This window comes from Lipophrys pholis (genome assembly GCF_963383615.2).
Source record: "Lipophrys pholis genome assembly, chromosome: 5".
Lineage (NCBI taxonomy): Eukaryota > Metazoa > Chordata > Actinopteri > Blenniiformes > Blenniidae > Lipophrys > Lipophrys pholis.
The window spans coordinates 20,888,867-20,910,029 of NC_137628.1; the positions used below are offsets into that span (position 1 = coordinate 20,888,867).

Below are 21,163 nucleotides of genomic sequence, written 5' to 3' on the forward strand. Positions count from 1 at the left end.
TCTGACAAAAACTGAGCCGCCTGTCTGTGACTGGAAGAAAACAAAAAAACAGGAATGCAGTGGGTGGTGAAGTGGAGAGGAATTCCCCCCTTGAATGTTAAAAAGATGCTTGTATCCAAAAAAAGGATAAAAGAGTGCATATTCATGTACGCACACTCACAGTCGACACGTTGCCTTGCACACACACACACACGTTCACAAAATGAGCACACAGGCGCTCTCTAGTTGGAGTTTTCATTTTAAGTCTGCCTGACTCTTCAGCTTTGTAGCATAAATATACATGAGGATGAACCAGTGCCATAACAGAAGGGCAGAGAGATGGGGATGGAGTAAGAGGTGGAGAGGAGGGGGGAGATGGCAAGATAGATAGAGAGCGGGTCAGAAAAAAAAAAAAAAAGAGAGAGTGATGCTACTTGAAACATTGACACGACTTCCTCCACATTTCAGCTCGCCTCTCTTCTTTAGGGTAGCTGGCAATCATGAGAAGGACAACTCCAGAAACCGAGGAGAAAATAGTTGGAGGAGAGAGGGAGGTAGAGTACGGTGCCTAGGGGAAGAGCTAGCAGCTAACTTTTTGATTTCAGAAAAACAAAATGCTGAAGGGAGATGGGGAAGCAGAGGAGGAGAAGCAAAGGAGCAGGAATATGATGATTTGTAGCAGCCCGCCCCTCAGAGATGGAGAGCCTCCGGTAGACCTGTCAGATTACAGTACGAGGAAGGCTTTATGTCACAAATGTGTACGCAGAGGTACTCCACGCATATTCACAATTATATGATCAACAAGTTCACCTCACCACTTTCTCCCGGTGTCTTTATATATGTAGTATATTTTGTCAGTCTTCAGATGCCCGAATAAGTGAAAGTCTTTGCCTTCAGTCAAGCCGTCAGGGGAGATCTGTTGGGATGACTCACGCTGAATGACCACATGTCAACCATATGTCTAGCTTTGGGTGAAGGTGACGAATGAAAAGATGGCCTCTTTTTTTATTATTATTATTATCAAAAAGATGAGTGGTTGTAGAATTCAAGAAATTATTTGATCACGGGCATGCATGTCTTTCCCCTGCTGGTTTGATTTGCCTTCGCTTGGGAAGAGATGGAAGGAGAAAAAACACGTAAGCTGTTTTAGATGGAAAATTTGGGTCAGAACAGTCTTGATTCATGGTCATGATGACATTACAGACCATGAAACTTAGTTTGGCAGGTTCATCACAACATCTTTGAATTATTGCCTGCCGTGCTTTGAAAATGGTATTCCAATTGTGTAAAATTACAATCTATTTTATGAGCAAATAGTAGCTATAATACTCCCTATGGCAAAAAGATTTCACAATGAATAATTTTGAACGACACATTAAGAATGTGAAAATGTAAATCCGCTCTGATCCCTTGTGCTTCAAAAACAGCTTATGTCGAACATTGCATCAAAGTATGTAACTGGGGTTGTTATTGACCAATTAGTAGAACAAGGTGTTTGCAGGGCCAGTGTTAGAAATCCCCTCTTACCAACGAAAAGCCAACATTCAATCTCCTGTTCTGCCTGAGAGAAGATGAGAAAGTGAAACTGAAAGAGAGAGAGGCCAATTAAAATGCCACCCTCCTTCTCTCTGCACTCTTCATTAGTCTCACCCCACGAGTTCATCTGGTGACAAACAATACCTACACCCCCTTCTGTCTGCTCGCACGCTCACTCTCTCACACACACACACACACACAGCTGTATTTCCTCTATTAAAATGATTCACAGGGAGGCACCCCACCGATGACATTTCTCAAAATGAGGGATGATGCCAGTCAAAAACTCCCATCAATGGTATTCGCGCCACTGCTTGTGTTTTTTAATTCATGCATGTAGGTTTTCTCCTTCTTCTCTCCGTCGGAGTGGTCGTTAGGGTGTTGTCAGATCTTCATCTTCGGTTCTCTCTTTATCACCTCCACCTTTCTCCCCTTCCACCTCCTCCTCTTCCGTCAGTCACCTTCCTCCTCATTCACTCCTCGCCTCAGTCATTGATCAGTATCCACGCCCCATTTGTATTCCGCCCTGAACCTTTCTCACCACTCCTTCTTGCTCTTTTCCTCCCCCAAGGTGTTTTTCTGCAGCGGTGTCAGCCAAGTTTAGATGACACCCGCACACATGTGAATTCACATTGAAGCCAAGGAAGGTGTACACTCTCTTAGCATAATTTGCCATGTTAGATGTTTGAAAAAGTGATCTACCTGAAGACAAGCTGTGGCTCAATGAAGAGTGATGAGTTCATCTCCCCTTGATTCTCCCCTACACTGTCTCTTTCAGACTACTGGCGTTTTATTGTATTTTTTTTAAACCTTTATATTGTCACCTAAATCAGACTTTCAGAGTAGCAAAATAACGCTTAAAGGTGATAATAATTCACTGGAGTGCTCTGGTTGGTTTGAAAAAACGATTATTTAAATCACCTCTGCTTTCTTGCATCATTGCAAACATGGAACAGAGCATCTTGCATCAATCCACCAATTTTAATATCTCAGACAGTTTATTTCTTCACCTGATCAAATATCAATTTGAACACAGTGTTCCTTCGAAAAGGCTTTGAAAATATCATGTTCGATTGCACATGACATCCTGTTTTGTTTTTGTTTGTCATTTTGAAGAGACAGTAGTGGATTTCTGCGGCAGTATCAGTATCAGCTGAATTTTAGGAGAGCAAACAAAGTTTAGAAAAACAAGCCACTGTTTAAACTAAGTACAATGGAGTAATGCAGTACCAGTGGGAAAAAAGGGTGTCGGGACACTCACAGTTATACACTACTATCACACCAGATGAAGTCTTCTGCGTTTTGGCAATGTTATGTTGCACCATTCCCTGTTTTGTGCTTCTGAAAAAGGAATAGTACTATTTTAAGGAAAGTTCAAACATATGCCTCCAATGACACAGTGGAGCAGCTTTCACCATTTGCATTACTTTGCTTAATTTGGCGAGTGAAATAATTACTACTTTCATGTGGGCTAATAAACCATAAAATGCTGAATTGCCTGTAGGCCAGAAGTGAAAGCCGGCTTTAAAATCTAACTCGGCAAGATGGAAGTTTTTCTACCACCACTCTACAGTGAGCGATATATGACTGACAAGAACGCATAGAGAGCACACTTGAAATGAATGCGCAAGAATGTCCAGGCGAAAGTGTTGCTTGTGCCCTTTTCACGACTTTGGTTTGATCTAAAAGAGAAGAAAACCAAAATGGAATTGCATAAAATGCACTCGTTTCAGATCCCACTGAAGGTTTTTGCCTGATCCGTCCATAATTTATTGTGCAGTCCTGCTTCGAGTTAATCTTTAGAACTAATTAAATATGATGCATATTTACTGCTTAAGTCAATCAAACTAAGCTCTTTTCATATCATTCTAGTACTTTGCCAAATGCTATTACATAAGTAATGAAGAAAGACATAAACAATGGATGAAGGATTTAAAAATCAGTGGAGAGATGAGAAAAAACTGGGGGAAGTCGATTGAGTTTCGGTCTTTGTGACAAGAAGCACACAATTTTGTGCTAATGTTTCATCTGTGGGTTGATATTCATTTAATTAATGCAGCCGTGATTAGAAAGCTGGAGAATTGGTTCCTAATGGCTTTTAAAATAATAAAGTCGTAGGTGGTAAAGAGTGAAAAGACATGACATATAAGATGGAAGAAGAGAACAGGGTGACGCTTGCAGCGGGATGCATCCTGACATCTGCTCTCATTTATACCCCCTGATCAGGTGAAGTTAAATGATCCCAGTCATCCCTGCAGGGAGCTAAGAACTTTACAGGGAAGCTATTTCAACCATAACTCCAACAATGAAGGGGGACAAAATAAAGGTGTAACCAAAAAACAAATGATTGCAATGATGCAATTACTTGGTAATAAAACCTCTATAGTGTTTACAATAGAAGAAAGACAACATGATTATGTGATGAAAGAAACAGTTTGTAAGTAAGAAAACAAAAACAACTGAAAGACTTGGAGTGTTTTAGACGTCACGATGAGAAGATGTTCCTTATTTTATGTTTTCACTGAGTGAAAACTGAAGAAATGTCAGAAAAAAAGTCCTTAATATAAGATATGCGACGACTTTGATGATCCCTCCAGATCTATTGCTGCCATTAAATTCAAAACGAGCTAATATATATCTTGAAATGGTAAAATGAATTACTTTCAACATCTGATGTGGTGTCTGTGTTATATTAGGGATCAAATATAGCTGCGTGAGACGAGTAAATCATTGTGTCCTGCTTTCAATTCCATATTACATGTCAATGTTTGGAACCTGAGGTTGTTTTCAATCCTCAAATGAAAGTGTTTCTTAAAAAAAAAGTTTCTCAATAACTGTTTTGTTTAATTAACATTTTTTGTGTCCCCTTGCTTTTACTCCAAATAAACTCTTGGGAGTGTGGCTGAGTGCCATGCATTTTCTTCCACCAAATGAGGCTGGGTTTGCAGTCACAGCAATCACTGAAACTCAAAATCCTTGAGGGGCTGCCAAGAAGAATTTAGTGTAAGTGTAGCGATGCCAAAGCAATCACAAGTACCTTGGATACGTAAATGCGAGTGAATAGATGATTTTGTAAAATGTTCCAATATAATAAGCTACACTGTCTTGAATCTGACAAGTGAGAGCGGGAATGAGACAGAGGGGAGAAGTAAGCAAATGGAGGACTGGTATTAACTGTTGAGGTGTGCCTCTTGCTCATCTGACCCAGTTAAATTTGCTGGTCTGGTGTTTGCATGACATACGGAGACATACACAAGCAGACACAAAGCAGTAAGGTTGCCAAATGAACAATTTTTTTCTCGCTCGTACAAAGGAATTAAAGCCTGTGAATGTGCTGAACCTCTTCTGCTCTCTGTTTGCCTTCAATTCTGTTTGTGCATAAAATCCCATTAGGACATTTATAATTTTCTAATTACTATTATTATTTTGGATATCCCAGCCAGGCTTAAGGCTGTGAGAAGAAAGAAACGTAAAAAGAGGAAAAGAAACAGTGCAAAAGCGCGAGAATGACAGAATGGGGATATAGTGAAGAGGTGGATGGTGTAAAGGGTTTTTGAAAGCCAGTGAATGCCAGCTGTCCAGATGTCTGTCTCCCATCTGTTTGAACCCCAACATCTAGCTGGCACCTCTTCCAGCGCTTACCACATGCACACATGCAAATACACACCAACACATGAATGCTGTCACACACACACACACACACACACACACACACACACACACACACACACACACACACACACACACACACACACACACACACACACACACACACACACACACACACACACACACACACACACACACACACACACACACACACACACACACACACTAACTGGCATTGCTTCTGACACCAGCAGTGTTAGGAAGCTGTGGGATTGGGCACCGGAAAGAGGACTATCACTAACCACTAATCCCAGCGTGTGTTTACCTTCATCACACGGATTGTCAAGATCTCTCACATGCTACATAGTCCCACCTCCTGCTAATCCAAATCTCCCCTTCTTTCTTATAAAGTATCTCATATGGCCCAATTTTAAACCACTCTCAGCTTTGAGCTTAGTATCCAGTAGAGTAGACAGATTGGCTCTGTATCGGTTAAAGCCCCCATCCTCCAAGATCTGCTGCTGTTACCCTCAGAAAAACAGCGGCAGACTTCATTGTATATCAGAGCCAGACTTGGAGTTTTGTTATGTGCTCGGTGTGGGTGTTTGTGGCCAAGAAGTGTGCTTCTGTTTATTGTTGGCCATAGTCTGCACTGAGATGTCAGTCTTTCCTTAAGCTCTTTCTTCTGGAAAGTAAGGTTTCTGACAATGACAGTCACGTCCTGTCTGCAGTTTTTCTATTTAGTTTGGTTTTGGAATGTTTGGTTGTCACACAGAGTTTTGAGTTTTCATTGGTGAGGTTGCACATAGTCAGCTGGGATCCGCTCCAAGGCAAGGCAAGGCAAGGCAAGGCAAGGCAAGGCAAGGCAAGGCAAGGCAAGGCAAATTTATTTATAGAGCACCATTCAAACACAATGAATGCTTTACAAAGAAAAGAAATTAAAGAAATACAGACTAAAGAAATAAATTAAAGCTTTAGAAGAAATGCATTAAAACCAACAATGAAGTAAAGTATAATAAATAAGGTAAGATATTTATTAAGATAAGTTTAATAAGTAAGTAAAATCAATTTTTTATTCAAAAGTCCAGAAACCCCAACTTTGCTTCCTGGACAGTATAAAGTGTGTAGAAGATGGATTCTGGGATGGATGAAAAATCAAATGAATGAATAATGTAAAAAATAATAGATAAATTATAATAGAATATATATATTTTTTGTAATTTGACAAATTACAGCATCCTTTGTCTGAACAGTGCAACATGTTAAAATTTAATTGAAAAAACACATAAATACACACATCTAAAATAAAACTGCTATACATATTATATACATAACAAACTTCATGCATATATCCACATTATGTTTTCACATTTCAGGTTGTGATGTCCAGAGGACGAAACTACATTTGAGTTTGTTTGTATACAGACAGCCCTGCCTGTTGTCTGGGATATTACATGAACATGAAGACACGCACGCACACACGCACACACTCACATTCCCATTCCTCATCAATGAGGTGTGCTGCTGTTGTTGCTTGTTTTCTGCAATCATTTGTTCAACTGTCAAAATCATGTGCTTCTGTATTTATTGTTGCTTTTGCTAATTTATGTACCTGCTCGAAAATCATGTTAATATCTAAACAGTGCTGCTCAATTTCGTTTAATCTAACAACAATTGGAAAGTGTTTGGATCGGTGTGATAACGGTAAACGGTATATATAACATTAACAAGGGTATTGTCTGTTGTCGTCCACTCCTCAATCTTCTCTCTTCCCTCTCTCTCTTTGAGCGAGAGGGAAGCTGTTGGGGGTGCTGTTTTCATCACAGAAATGTGCACACTTTTTGAAGATCTCTCTCAGACACTTGAAAATCACTGATATGTTGGTGATTTCTATGGATATATAAAGATAATGAAGTATTATGTTGTTTGTAGCTTTTAAATTCTTTGAAATCCCACCAATAACCCAAATTTGGTGGATAAAGCAAATCTCAGTGAGCAATTTGTTCCCTGGGAAAGTTTTGTGATATGCACTGTGGTCTCGGGTTTGGAGTGTTTTGAAGACCCCTTGTTGGTTAGTCCTCTGATGTGAACGATTTGAGAGCTGACTGCCGAACAACAAACTCTTTCATGGAGTAAATTGCACATTCACAATGCCCATTTCAAGGCATCCATGTTTGCTTTCTGGTGGTTCAGCTTCAAATTTCCCCCTACAGTGGAGTGCAGTTCCTTTCACTCGCACTCAAATGCGAAACCATCTGTAAATTCAACAAGTAGAGTTTTAAAAATGGTTTTCCGAGCACAATGGCATTGCCACACAATAAAAACATAATTATCCCGAGTCAGAAATAGAGGTGACAAAATGTTGACCGTGTGTAGGCGAAAAAAAAAAGGAAACTGCTCGGCTGCTTGTGGCTTTGAGTCTCTTGTGACTCACCGCAAACATTTCCTATGTGGGTCTTTTATTTATCTTTTTGCTATGGATGTTAGATTGCAGAATACAAATGAGATATTTAAACTAATATGCTGCACACTTGGACACACACCTACGCTGGCACTCACAGATACCAACACGCACGTAAATAATGCATTTCGACCGAGCGCATCGAGGGGGGGGGGGTGTATATTGAGTTACAATGCAAAGCACTCAGCTACAAACTTAATTTCATTCTTAAGTCTTTGTGGACACACACTCTCCTGTGTGTGTGCGCATGCGTGCGTGCGTACGTGTTTAAGATGTGGAGGAGACGGGATCAGATTAGGGAATTGTGCACATCTGTCAGCATGCGACCATCTTCACACCATTAGATTAGAGCTAATGAAGATGCTCCATGCGTGTGTCTGTGTATTTGTGAGTTTTAAAGATACAGTACATAGGTCAGAACTGAGAGGGTGAAAACAGAGGGATAAAGAGAAGGGGGAGACTGCATGGAACCAATTCATTGCTCTGACTTCAGCTGCGCAGGTCTTGTAAATCAGGATAGGTTGTCTAGGGATCAATTAAAAGCAGCATGACGAAAATTGGTAGTAGGCATGTGGCGGGAAGTCAACAGTGAGAGACACCCGACTGAAATACAAGGAGAATTGTAAAAGTTTTATATGTAAACAAATTACTTGCAGGATAAAACTGTGAGAAGTGATAGCAAAAAGAAAATGAGGTGGGAAAGTGCAAGGGTAGAGGGATATAGACAGATAGAGAGAGAGAGAGAGAGAGAGAGAGAGCGAGAGAGAGAGAGAGAGAGAGAGAGAGAGAGAGAGAGAGAGAGAGAGAGAGAGAGAGAGAGAGAGAGAGAGAGAGAGAGAGAGAGAGAGAGAGAGAGAGAGAGAGAGATCTATCCTCCGCACCGCTTCAGCCTTCCTTTCAAATTAGAACAGCCCTGTCTCCTGAGAATGTGACATTTTCACAGAGCAAGCAAGGGGAGAGATGGAGGTTCGGAGAAGGGTGGGAGAAGAGGAAGAGAAATGGGGAAGGGGGGCACAGAGGGGGCTGCAGGTTCTCAGAAGCAGGAAGATGGAAGAAGTGAGGAAAAACCAAAAAGAGAGGAGGAGGCACAGACAAAGAGGGGAGGAAAAGAAAAGGAGGGGGGTGCAGAGGTATTCACTTGGTTGTAGCGATGGATGGAGAGAGTGATGAGAAGGGAGGAGTATGTGGGGGGGGGGGTTATTAGTCCACCCTCCAGAGGCTCCTAATGCACTGACCTTCATTAACTCGCATTACCATTGGTGTGTATGTGTGCGGAGTCTGCAACTCTCTTTAGTTAACACTCATTACAGAGTCTTTGTTTAAAGGCCAGTAAACTAATGAAGTCATTAAATAAGTGAAGAAAATCCCAATTTGAGTATTGAAATCAGGGACTGGCACGACTTAACAGGAAGGAACAGCCACTGGAAGGACACAGGGTAACAGATTAATGGTCAACGACACCACGTGTACGACATGTGTGTGACTGCGACCACTGACACAGCATAGGAGGAGCATGGCCCGACTTCTGGGTGCAGGAGGGGGATAAGAGTAAAGACCTAAATATACATGAGACATAAGATTCATATCTGATAGATAAGGGCTTTATCTGCAAGAGATTGGGAGGAGATTGACCTGATGCAGGGAGCAACGCCTATGCATTTCAATGCAATTCTTTCTTTAATGTTTGTCTATCTATCCTTCCTTCCATCCATCCACAGGCACTACTTGAGACTCAGAAACAGCTGCGCTCTCAGATCTCCAACTTCACCTTCAATCTGGGCTTCTCTGGAAAGTTTTACCACACAGGTTTGATTTATATTTTCATTCTCACACATCAACACTCTATTGACACACCCACCAGTGAAAAATATTAGTATGTTGAATTCAACTGTCATTGGCTTTTAAAGCAAATGACACAAACCACCTCGTTTTGTGTTTTTAGTGATTTTATAAAAAAAAAAAAATAATCCCTTCATTTACTTTTCAAGGTGCTGTACTTTATTCCCACTGATATTTGCAAGGAGGCAGGATGCACGGTTGTCCAGCTCACGAATTATGAGTTCGAATTTTAGGATTGTGGAAAAAAATCCAGAGTACTGGGGTTCGAAGCAGGCAAACAAAGAGACCTTGGTTTCTGAATAAATCCAAAGCATAATATGCCTTCAGCTTAACACATTACCTTGGCAGTCATGGACAGTCCCTTGATTGATAATAACCAATAATAAAACAGTCTTTTTACCTTGTTCATCACTGTTTTGATCTATTGTAGAAAATTGACTATTGCCTTTAAGAAGATGAATCCTGTCATCATTAAATGAAAGAAATATATTATCCATAAATTCATAGTTACAGAATGATATTTACCCAGGCATATTTATGAGGTTGTGACATAATATGGTGCATTCTGGGCTGTGCTGTGGCTCCAAGGACAGATTTTATTGATTTAACAGTTAAAGTGTCTAAATCTGCAGCAAGAGAACAAAGGTGTGGAATATGCTAGAAAGGGAAAAAAAAATGAAGAAAGACTGAACACGATTATAATTAGAAGAAATCTGATAGAGAATGGAACACATTACCATACCATCTGTTATTGCTATGGCATCACTTTTCATCACCATGGTATCAGACCACCTTTTTTAGGAACACAGTCTTTAGAAGGCTTGAGGATTTTTCCCTAGCATTACAACATTACATCAGCGAGGAGTAGTGTATGGCAGCAACTTTAACTTGCTCTCAATCTGCTTGGTTTCGGCTCATTCTTTGTCTATTTTTATTTTTTTTCCCCCCTGTTTCGTATCTGTGTGTCTGTGCAGGCACACTGGAGGAGGATGAAGGAGATGATCTACTACTGAAGTATGTAGATGAGTTTTGGTGGTTCCCCCACATGTGGAGCCACATGCAGCCTCACCTCTTCCACAACGAGTCCTCACTGCTGGAGCAGATGGTCCTCAACAAGGAGTTTGCTCTGGTGAGTTAGAAATGGAACACAGGCAAGCCTACATATTTCTTGCAGCTGTCTGTTTCGCTGTTGTTTTCTTCTTGTGTGTCCTTTCAATCACTCCCGTTTCCCATGATTGCATTTTCTTCAAGGACGTCTGTAGCTGCAAGTAATTGTTGTTACTTTGTCATGGCAGATTACATGATGTTTTCAGGTTGAAAGGCTTGATTTCTACTGATTGACTTCACTCGGAGTATTGGCAGAAGAGAGTGCCCCAATTTTTATTTTACAATGCTATGTACAAATTTCTCAGAATTATTATCTGAGGATTAAAACAGTTTTCTGTAGAGTACTATTTTTGCACAAATGTGGGACAACTGTTTAGAAATGCCTCTTTGTGTTTTTTTTTTTTTGCCAGAAACACTGGACAATTGAAATTATTTCCATAAAAATAAAACAACTGTTGTTGCTTGTTATAAACCCATTACAATAATGTAACTTTTAGATTATAGTGAGTCTTATTGATTGATGCACATTTATGTTTTTTTTTTTTTTTTCTTTTTATGTTTTTACATAAACTCATTAAACTTTTCCTTATTTGGTTTGGCTCATATCTTGAATGAGAATTTATTTTCTCAAAATGTGTAAAACCTCAGAACAATGAGTTGATTTTTCCACAGCACTTGGTTCTTTTTTTGTTTGTTTTGCTTTGAGCAAATTACACATTTAGTTTCATTTGTGTAGAAGAGTTTTGAGAGTCCCTTTTAATTTAGCTTAAAAAAAAAATCACAACGACAACTAATAACGTCAATCCAGTGTTCTAAGTGAGAAGCTATTATTTTGCAAACATGTGATATTGTGATTTTCATACAAAATGTTGTTCTTAAGAGCTAAAGTAAAACTCATTGAAGAGCCTTACTGATTTAGAAAAACTGTAACGTTATAAGTTCCTTTCTAATGGCTGAGAATTAAACTTCTGATTATAAGTAGCTATAAGAAGAAGAAGAGATCAAGAAGAGTACATTACTTTTATTTTTACTAGCTCTAGCCGTCATATCACATTTAGTGTGAATAGTTGTATGTCACATCAAAAATCTAAATCATCAAAATATTATTACTCAGGTCTGATGTCCTGCATTCAGGTAAAGTGTCCTTCAGTAAGTCATGTAGATGAAATGCATGTGTGCAATATTGTCAATATTGCCACGTTAGAAATAAATAATCAGAGGTAAAAGCGCTTGCCTGTGAAAATTACTTTAATGTGACACATGGTGCAGCAGTGGAAGGAAATAGTTTTCCCTCTGATTAATGAACAGAATGCAATTTACCTGTTGGGAAAGGTGCACTTATTTTGACAGGCACACCTGAGCCCTGCTTAATCTCTCCTGGTTAATCTGAAGTCCACAAGGTTGAATGCCTTTGTTCCTCTGCTCTGCTCTCTGCCCTGCACTTTATTTTGCAGTGTTTTATAGGTGTGTGTATGTATGTGTGTATGTATGTGTGTGTGTGTGTGTGTGTGTGTGTGTGTGTGTGTGTGTGTGTGTGTGTGTGTGTGTGTGTGTGTGTGTGTGTGTGTGTGTGATGATGGTATTGGAATATTGCCGTGTCACTCATACAACACAGGACGGGGGGGTTTGGTGCATGTTGTTGAAGGTGAACGTGAACATAAAGGCTGATCGCCAACCTCTGTTGTACACACACATACATATCTCACTCCCTCATTCCCCAACTGCTGATGCTTGGCTTTGACAGTGTGTGTAGGTGTGTGTCAGAGCAAAGGACAACACCATCAGTCTTCAGGATGCACCCTGCAACCAGCCACCCTCACACTCACACACATACACATGCCTAGCACAAACTATATATTTTTTTAATTTCCGAGCCGAAGGCCAACATCATAACAAATGCAGCACGAACCATGTACGTCTCCCACAAGGTCAGACGGCCGGGCTCTGTGTGTTTATGTGAGTCCTTTGTCTGTAAGTTGTAAAGGTGCCATGATTTTTGTGTTTATGTATATAACCCCGACCGTATCTCTGTCTATGCCCCCTGCCTTCTAGGAGCACAACATCCCTGTGGACATGGGCTACGCCGTGGCTCCTCACCACTCTGGCGTGTACCCAGTACATCTGCAGCTGTACGAGGCCTGGAGACGAGTGTGGAACATCCGGGTCACCAGCACTGAGGAGTACCCCCACCTCAAACCTGCCCGCTACCGCAAGGGCTTTATCCACAACCAGATAATGGTGAGGCAACGCCACTTGTTTGTATGCGAATGTCCTAATCATCATACATATGCAAAAATGCACGATTGTTGACATTTCTTTCTGAACATACACGGATCACTCCCAGACAGCTGAAGTGTGCAACATGTAGGACATCGAGATTAATCGAATTTAACATCAAATTGTGATTTGAGACATTGCGATTTGCTAAATTGCAAAAGCTACAATTTTAGAAGATAGTCCTCCTCCCACTGCTCCTTTATGCAAATATTAGCATGGTTCTGACCTGTAAGTGGCAAAGCATTTAAACCATTGAAGTAAGCCTTTCTCCGTGTTGCAAACCAATCATCTCCCATATCCGCCTACCAAACAACAGACAAAATGGATAGTGACATGAGTAATAATGGTGTCTGCAGAGCCAGCCGAGTTAATTCCAGAGAAACAAAACTAATTTGGGACTATTTGGGATTTGAGAAAAGAGACACCAAAACAAAAAAAAAAAGTGTTGTGAAGTCATTGCAACTAGAGGAAATACAGCACATTTTCATCAGCATTTAAACATCACCTTCCAGCAAGCTCACACTATGGCCATTTTTAGGCCGTCCTAAACTCAGGGTTTGGTCACGTGTGACGCAGTTGTGTCAGACTTAAACCAAAATTTATCTCTGGTGGACCCAAAAAACAATTGTCATACACTGCAGACCGAATGTCCTGTATAAAGGTTTGAGCCAAGCAGGCTCCTGTTGTCCAGTGAGCAATGCACATGGTTTTTAATACTATCAACAAAAAACATGAATAGTGTTGAGTTTGGTAAACACATCATTTAAAGGATCCTAGCAATGTTGCATGAAGATGGAAAAAAAATGAAATAGCAAGTAAAATCACAGTTAGATGTCTTTCTTAAATAGCCCAGCCCCCCAAAAACTTTTTTTTTTTTTTACTTGGCATTTTCAGACTTGATGTATTAGAAGCAGGAAAAAAAAAGTGTGACAAGGACGGCATTGTTACAGCTTGACTTGGTCAGAGCACCTTCAAATCTGTAGCTCTTGAGGGATGTTCACGGTCTGCAGCCTTCGGGACGTATCTTAAAGTGGTTAATGGAAAGAAAAGCAATGAACTGGCGACAGGGTCATGGGTGGCCAAGGCTCGTTGATGCTGGTGGTGAGTGAAGGCTGGTTCATGTGATCCAGTCCAGCAGATAAACTCAGAGCGCTACAGAAGCTCATGTGTTCTCTGGTAGAAAGGTGTCAGAACCGTGGTCACAATGTTATGGCTGATCAATGTGGGGGGAAAAAACAGTGATTAATATTTTCACGTCTAGAAATCTATTAGTAAAAATGTGTCTGCTTTTTGTGCAGGTAAATGCCTTCAAAAGAGACATTTACACATTTTTTTATTGTGTCAGTCTGCTGTGGTGTTTTTTTTTTTTTTAATCCTCTATTTTTATCTTCTGTCAGGCAAGTAGGAGTTTTCATTTCGCCAGTTGTTCCACAGCTGTTTGTTGTTGGGATCTCTTTGATACAAGTCAGAGTCAGTGCTCCATGCAGACATATTTTAGTGATATTGACCGGGCAGACAAAGCACAGATGTGTTGTTGTCTGACAAAACGGGGTGGGTCAGGTTGTCCAGATAAAAAGCGATGAATATCACAACCACACTGTGGCCTCTTTGACGAATTTCTGGCAAGTTATTATTCACGTTTGAATCAGGCACATGCATCAAAGCTAACACATTATGTAATATCTTTTGCCCCCAAGGAAAAAGAAATATTTGCTGAATTCATTTAACTGAAATTAAAACGATGAATTATAAATTTGTAGAGCAGATTAGTCAAAGTTGCCTCAGATGTTGATTATAATTTGCCTATAAGATTCGGTGCGGCGATGTTAAATAACTGCTCTTATTCTATTATCTTGCTACAGACTCTTGTCTGCCCGTCCATATAAGTGTTTGCTGAATAGTAAATTGTGTGCTGATTGTTTTTGCGGTCTTAAACAGAAAATCGATGGCGCTGTGCATGGTTTGTAACCTCTTGTACGTGTTTGTGTTGGCATTTATGTGATATGAATTCTTTGACCTTGTCTCCACCGCAGCAGGCTCAGCTCCACTTCAGTTTAATGTTTAATGGCCCCCTAATGCAGTTTAAGTAGAAAACTTCTTCTTTTCTGTATATTGTACCCACACACAGGATGCGTGTGTCAGGGAGTAAAGATCTAGTAATGAGAGCATTTTTAAACTTTTATTTCCCTCTAAAATAATCATCAGTCACAGCCAGAGACGGCGGTGGAATAAAACTTTTGTCACCCGTTTCACCGAAGCGAGTTGTCTTTCTTCCCTCCCTCTGTCTCTCCTCCACCTCCTCTTCTTCATTCACTTGTCATTCAGGCCCTTTGTCATCATGCAAAACTGTTCCCTTATTGAATAAGAAACCAATCACATCTGACACCAAAATTACCCGTCCAAGTTGTTCTGCCATATTTGGGTCTTGCACAAACAATTTGAACAGACAGCTATGTCAATTTTCTAATCAGTCTGAGAAGTTAGCTTTTTATGTCTTGACGTCTTGTCACAGCATCATAAAAGACAGCCACCTAATCCTTCTTCCTCTCAACACAATAACAAGCTCAATTTTTGACAGGCTATAATGTGTTGTTATACAATATCAATAGTGAGGTATCGAGAGGCATCAGTGAATCATTGAATTCACGAAAATATGCCACTACACAAAGGCACATTTTCAATGCTTTGCAACACATAATAAAAAATCAAAAAAAAAACTGAGAAAGACGAAAGAAGAATATAGAAAGAATGAAGAAAAGTCTGACAGTAGAAATGTCTAGCAATCAGCAGAGAAGGTTCTGACTAGTATTTAGAAAGAAACGCTCACTCGAAAATCACTTAATTTGATTGTAATCAGCACTCTTTTGTCTTTTATAGAACAGAGCAAGTTATCACTACTTTTTTCAATAAATACAGTAAAGGTAACCTCTATTTTTCCAGTTTAATATTTTTTCCACATCAGTCCCAAAAAGAAAAAACACATCATGCATTTAATTGGTCAGACTATTCGATCAGTGGCTTGCTCTCTCAAAGTCAGGCTGCAGACTGAAGGGAAAACACTGTGTACGACTCTGCACTCCAAAAAATCAACTATGCAGTTTTTCAGTTTACATATCAGAAATATGTTTGATTAACATGAGCATATTGACTTTCTTGTTGTTAAATGGTTCATTCTAATACATGTTGTTCAGATAATATGAATAAATGGGATTCAATCTACTTAACATGAATAGATCGAAATGTGTGACATGATTAAATTACATTAACTCAACAAATTATGTTTGTGTTTGTGGAAATGACTGAGAATTATTTTTTTCAGTGTGTAAGGACTCTCCACAGAGTCCGCCCTGCTACAGTGCAAGCCAGTTCAGATGGCGAGGAAAATAGTAGGATCACCCACGGCAGGCTCAGCTGAACCTCAGATCTGTGAATCACGATGCTCTGGTCCCGGTGATCTCAGCGGTCTCCCCTCTGTGTTGGAGATAATTAATTTACATGTCCCACAGTACCACTGAAAACAAAAGGAACAGCAGGCTTCACTGCAGAGTTTGAAGGAGATTCTGTCTGAATTGCATTTAATCTTAAAAAATGCTTCCATTGGCCCCGATGTGCAGTTTATTCTTGATTTCAGAAACTCTGATTGAAAAAACATTGCTTTATCCCCATGGTTGATTATTTTATAATCTGGAGTTTCGAATCAGATTACTCATTCCTGATCAAGAGCTTGTGATGTCATTTTCATTAAGATCATGGGATACAGGGGGCTGTTTGCTGAAAGAAAAAAAAACGAAACACGTGTGTGGTAGGACTGAATGTAAAACAGCAGCTATTAAAAAGACCTTGGGGCGACATTGCTCAGTCCGAATTCCATTGAATAAACTGCAGAAAGTTTTGCCAGCAATCTTTTACTCCGGGACATTGCATGCTGCACTGACTAAATAGCCAACGGAGGCTAAGAAGTCGGGAAAACAAAATCAAAACCGAGCTTGGGGAAACATAACATTTTCTTTTCTTCCGGGAGCCAGTTTGTGTGGTGGTTTATATGTGTGGCTTTATGAGCACCTTATTTTATTTAACCATCAAATCAAATCACTTCACCATAAACCTGCACATAGACCTTTGGATTGGAATAATTCTTGTAACGTCACAACCCCTTGTTAGGTCATTCTGGGGCATGGCTCATGTCCTCGCTCTTTCTTTACCTTTCACATTTGTTCACTTCCATTTTGGTCTTGCAATTTCTGTCGATTAATCTCTTTCTCCTCTGCAGCGCCTCCATCTTTGTTTGTTCAGAGGAGGACAGGAAGTTGTCTTAAGGCTGTAAAATTGGTGTTTGTGTGTCTCTGTCAGCAGATTGAGAGCCACCCACTGGACCCACAGTATCAGAACAAATCAGACTGAGATATGGGGTTGTGCAATGTGTGTGTGTGTGTGTGTGTGTGTGTGTGTGTGTGTGTGTGTGTGTGTGTGTGTATTCCTTTTTAAAATGTACTATATCAGTTTGAGCTATAGCTCTGTGGATAATTGGTTTGGTGAAATAGTGCTGAGTGTCTGTGGCTGTGGTGGCCTTCTCTCTCACTCTCTCTTTCCATCGCTTCCTTTCTCTCTCTCTTTCTCACTCGTGTGTGTGTGTGTGTGTGTGTGTGTGTGTGTGTGTGTGTGTGTGTGTGTGTGTGTGTGTGTGTGTGTGTGTGTGTGTGTGTGTGTGCGTGTGTGTGTGAATGATTCTGCAGTGTTTTATAGATAAACCAATATCTGCGCTTCCAGCCTTTACTCTCTATTTCACACAGAGAAGTGCTCCACAAGGAGTTTGCTATAAAGACCCTCTTTTTCTTCTCTTCTCTTCTCTTCTCTTCTCTTCTCTTCTCTTCTCTTCTCTTCTCTTCTCTTCTCTTCTCTTCTCTTCTTATCATTTAATGAACTAATGAAAAGGCATTTAATTTATCAGCTGTTAAGCACTACTTGCTAACATCCTATTAGTCTTTCATGGTTGTTTATACTGTTCTGGTCTCATCTTTACTGTTTTAATTGCATACATGTGTTAAAATGTGTGTGTACATTTAAATAAAGGCTGTCATTACATTTAGAAACTAATGTAACGATCAAGGCTAATTGCAAACCTCAAATATTAGGTCTTGAAGCCAAAACATTTATTGCGGTTGAATTAATCATGACAGGAACAAATAACATACACACATATTTTGTGGCTCTTACAGGGTGTGGTGATATTTTGGGGGGTATTTTTGTGACTGAGTGTGCACGGTGTATCTGAAGCAGGAGGAGATGATTACAGTTATTTTTGCCTGGAACAGTCGACAGCTACTCACCAACATGCCATGCTTGGGTGCTGGTTAAAAAAAAAAAAAGCCTGAAAAGGGCTCCTGGAAGATTTCAATAATCACTAGTGTAAATCATGGCTCACTGTGCACCAGCATGGGAATATAAGGTCTGCACCTCCTGACTGGACAACAGTTCTGGACTCGAGTAGTGAAAAGACTGGTGTGTCTTTTCACTACTAAACTTTTTCAAAGAAAGACATTTTGGGGCATTTAATTTCAGGGCAAGCACAGGTAGCGCAAATCACAATAAATAATCACCCCATTACGATGAGGTGACGGTGAAGACGCACAATACCAAATCACTGGACGTGGACCAGCTGAAAGGAGCAGAGCTGTCACTTGATGCTAATCATTACACCGGTGTTTATTTATCCCATGATACATCTGAATGCCACTCGTGAAAATGGTCTGTTACACTCTACAGGAGAATGACTTCACCATCTGTGGATACAGGTGACTTTGCCATATGTTGTATGAGACAGCTTCAGTGAATCCCTAACCTGCTCTGCTGTCTGCGTTTCTTATCAGGACTCTGTATAGCTGCACATTTCAACTCGCCGGCTTCCCATACTTACATCATTCACATTTGAATGTCTTTGGTTATTTTAAGCCTACCTTTGTGCCTATTTTGTTTGTACTTGAAATAGATGAATAATCATCACTTAAAAAGAAATTCAATTACTGATCATTGGATCATTGTGCTGCTTCGAGAGGAATTCTATCGATATTATGCATCAACGTGCGTTTATAGGTTGCGGAAAGTACCATTATGCATGTGGTAAAATAAGTTTAAAGCCTTTGATGGTATGAGAGGAAAACCTGTAGGGAAATTGTTGTCAACTCAAGTTAAAATTGCACATTTGTGACTATTGCCTCATACTCGGAGGGGCAGCTCGCTCCTCATTGTTGCTTTAACTGAGGAGAGATAAGTGGCAAAAGCATACAGCATCTCACATGTGAATGAAAATACTGCAAATGATTGAACATTTCCATCAGGGCAATAAAAAAGCACAAGCGCTGAAATATATTCCATGCATAAAGCTTAAAATAAAAATGGGATCTTTGATGGACATGTCTTCTGGCTGTTTCAGTTCTTTGAGCTGACAATAATAAAAACAGACATTCTCAAGAAAATATATAATTACTTACTGATACTTGAGCACTCTACCTGATAACTAATAAGTACAGTTTTTACTTCTTTTTCTGTGTTCTACAGGCATTTGCCATAACTAGATGTTTCTTTGTGGTGTAGTGTTTAGTATTCTTACATCACAATGAGAAAACATTGGCTCTTTGTGTGTATAGTTTCCAAATGCTTTCTCTCAGCGACTGCGACTCACTTATTGGCGTGAGCCACGTCCCAATCCAAAAGTGGGTAGTTTGATATCCCATCTTGCCCTTTCTATATGTGGCAGTGTCCTTGGGTAAGACACTGAAATCCATTTGTTTAAACATCTTCCATGGGAGCTGTATCCACTGGTGTGTGAACAGGTTCCGTAAATGTGCGACTGCTGAAGTGGTAAAAAAAAACGTGCAGTGTAAGTGAATCCCATTTACCATTTGACTCAGATTTCCTTCGCAGTCCAAGTGCTGTGCGTCCAGGTTTTTGGTGACTTTCAATTGCCCATAGGTGTGTATGTGGCCATCTGTCTATATGTAAAATGTGTTTTTCTTTGCAATGGTCTGGTAACCCGTCAAGACTCCCTTTGGCCAAATGTCATCTGGCATTGGCTCATGTCCACTTCGACCCTGTAAAGTGGGTGTAGAGAATTTATCACTACACTCTGGCTAGTGTAGTTTGAATAAAACAATTTTTTAAAAACAATATCAGCTCACACTTTTATTGCATGTCTCTGTGTGTGTTTTTAGGTGTTGCCTCGGCAGACATGCGGCTTGTTTACTCACACCATCTACTATAAGGAATACCCTGGTGGACCCAAAGAACTGGACAAAAGTATCCGTGGGGGAGAACTGTTTCTCACTGTGCTACTCAACCCGGTGAGTCATGGGAAACACACAAAAACACACACACACACACACACACACACACACACACACACACACACACACACACACACACAAAGACTTTTACATGCTGGATTCAGAGTGAGAACCAGGGGAAGATTGTAACACTTTATTTTGTACCTTAAAGAGGAACCAACTGGGTTTACCGGTCTCACTCTAAAGGTAACTTCCACTCTGTCTGGCTCACTCTCTTTTATTTCTACTGCGTGTGTGTGTGTGTGTGTGTGTGTGTGTGTGTGTGTGTGTGTGTGTGTGTGTGTGTGTGTGTGTGTGTGTGTGTGTGTGTGTGTGTGTGTGTGTGTGTGTGTGTGTGTGTGTGTGTGTGTGTGTGTGTCTTTTCTTGTCAGGGGCTGCTTCTCACTGTGGTGCTGTGTTCATCTCCCCACTTTAAATTAGGTCTCACCACAGGGGGGTTGCTGTCACATACGTACACATGCACGCACACACACATCCTCCCCTTCCCCGTTTACCCCTGCTGCGTGTGTCAGCTCAACTCCATTCTGCTTTGAATTAAGGAACAGAATTAGGTTTTGGTGGCAGTTGAGATGCGCATCCACATGCACATGCTCACAAGGGCATTCGCGCACAAAGTTAACGGTAGGCATGGAAATTCACGGGAATTGTCCCCAAACAATCTCCGTCTCTCCTGCCTGCCCCTCCACCTCTCTCTCTCTCTCTCTCTCTCTCTCTCTCTCTCTCTCTCTCTCTCTCTCTCTCTCTCTCTCTCTCTCTCTCTCTCTCTCTCTCTCTATCTCTCCCTCAAACCATGAGTGCACACAAAGATGCTCATAAACCAGCAGTTGGCTGTATTGAAGTGTCAGGTACGAGCGTGCTGAACCAGAGGAGCTGTCAGAACTCGCCGAACATCACAGAGTCAAGTGGAGCTCCGTACAACAACCCAATCTGGCGCTTTTTTCTTTCTCCGCACCACTGTCTCCTGCTCTCGCCTGTCTTTCTTCCTTATTTCCTCCCTCATTATCTTAAATTTTTT

The 21,163-nt window shown here is 40.5% G+C and overlaps 1 protein-coding gene across 2 annotated transcripts in view; it reads left to right on the forward strand.

Moving 5' to 3' along the window:
- Window positions 1-21,163, forward strand: part of ndst3 (N-deacetylase/N-sulfotransferase (heparan glucosaminyl) 3) — a 48,238-nt gene that overhangs the window by 4,840 nt on the left and 22,235 nt on the right. For both annotated transcript variants that reach the window (XM_080462649.1, XM_080462650.1), the window contains exons 3-6: window positions 9,304-9,391; window positions 10,399-10,553; window positions 12,584-12,769; window positions 20,017-20,145. In XM_080462649.1, coding sequence (XP_080318775.1) covers window positions 9,304-9,391; window positions 10,399-10,553; window positions 12,584-12,769; window positions 20,017-20,145 — 558 coding nt within the window. The remainder of the gene's footprint in view (window positions 1-9,303; window positions 9,392-10,398; window positions 10,554-12,583; window positions 12,770-20,016; window positions 20,146-21,163) is intronic.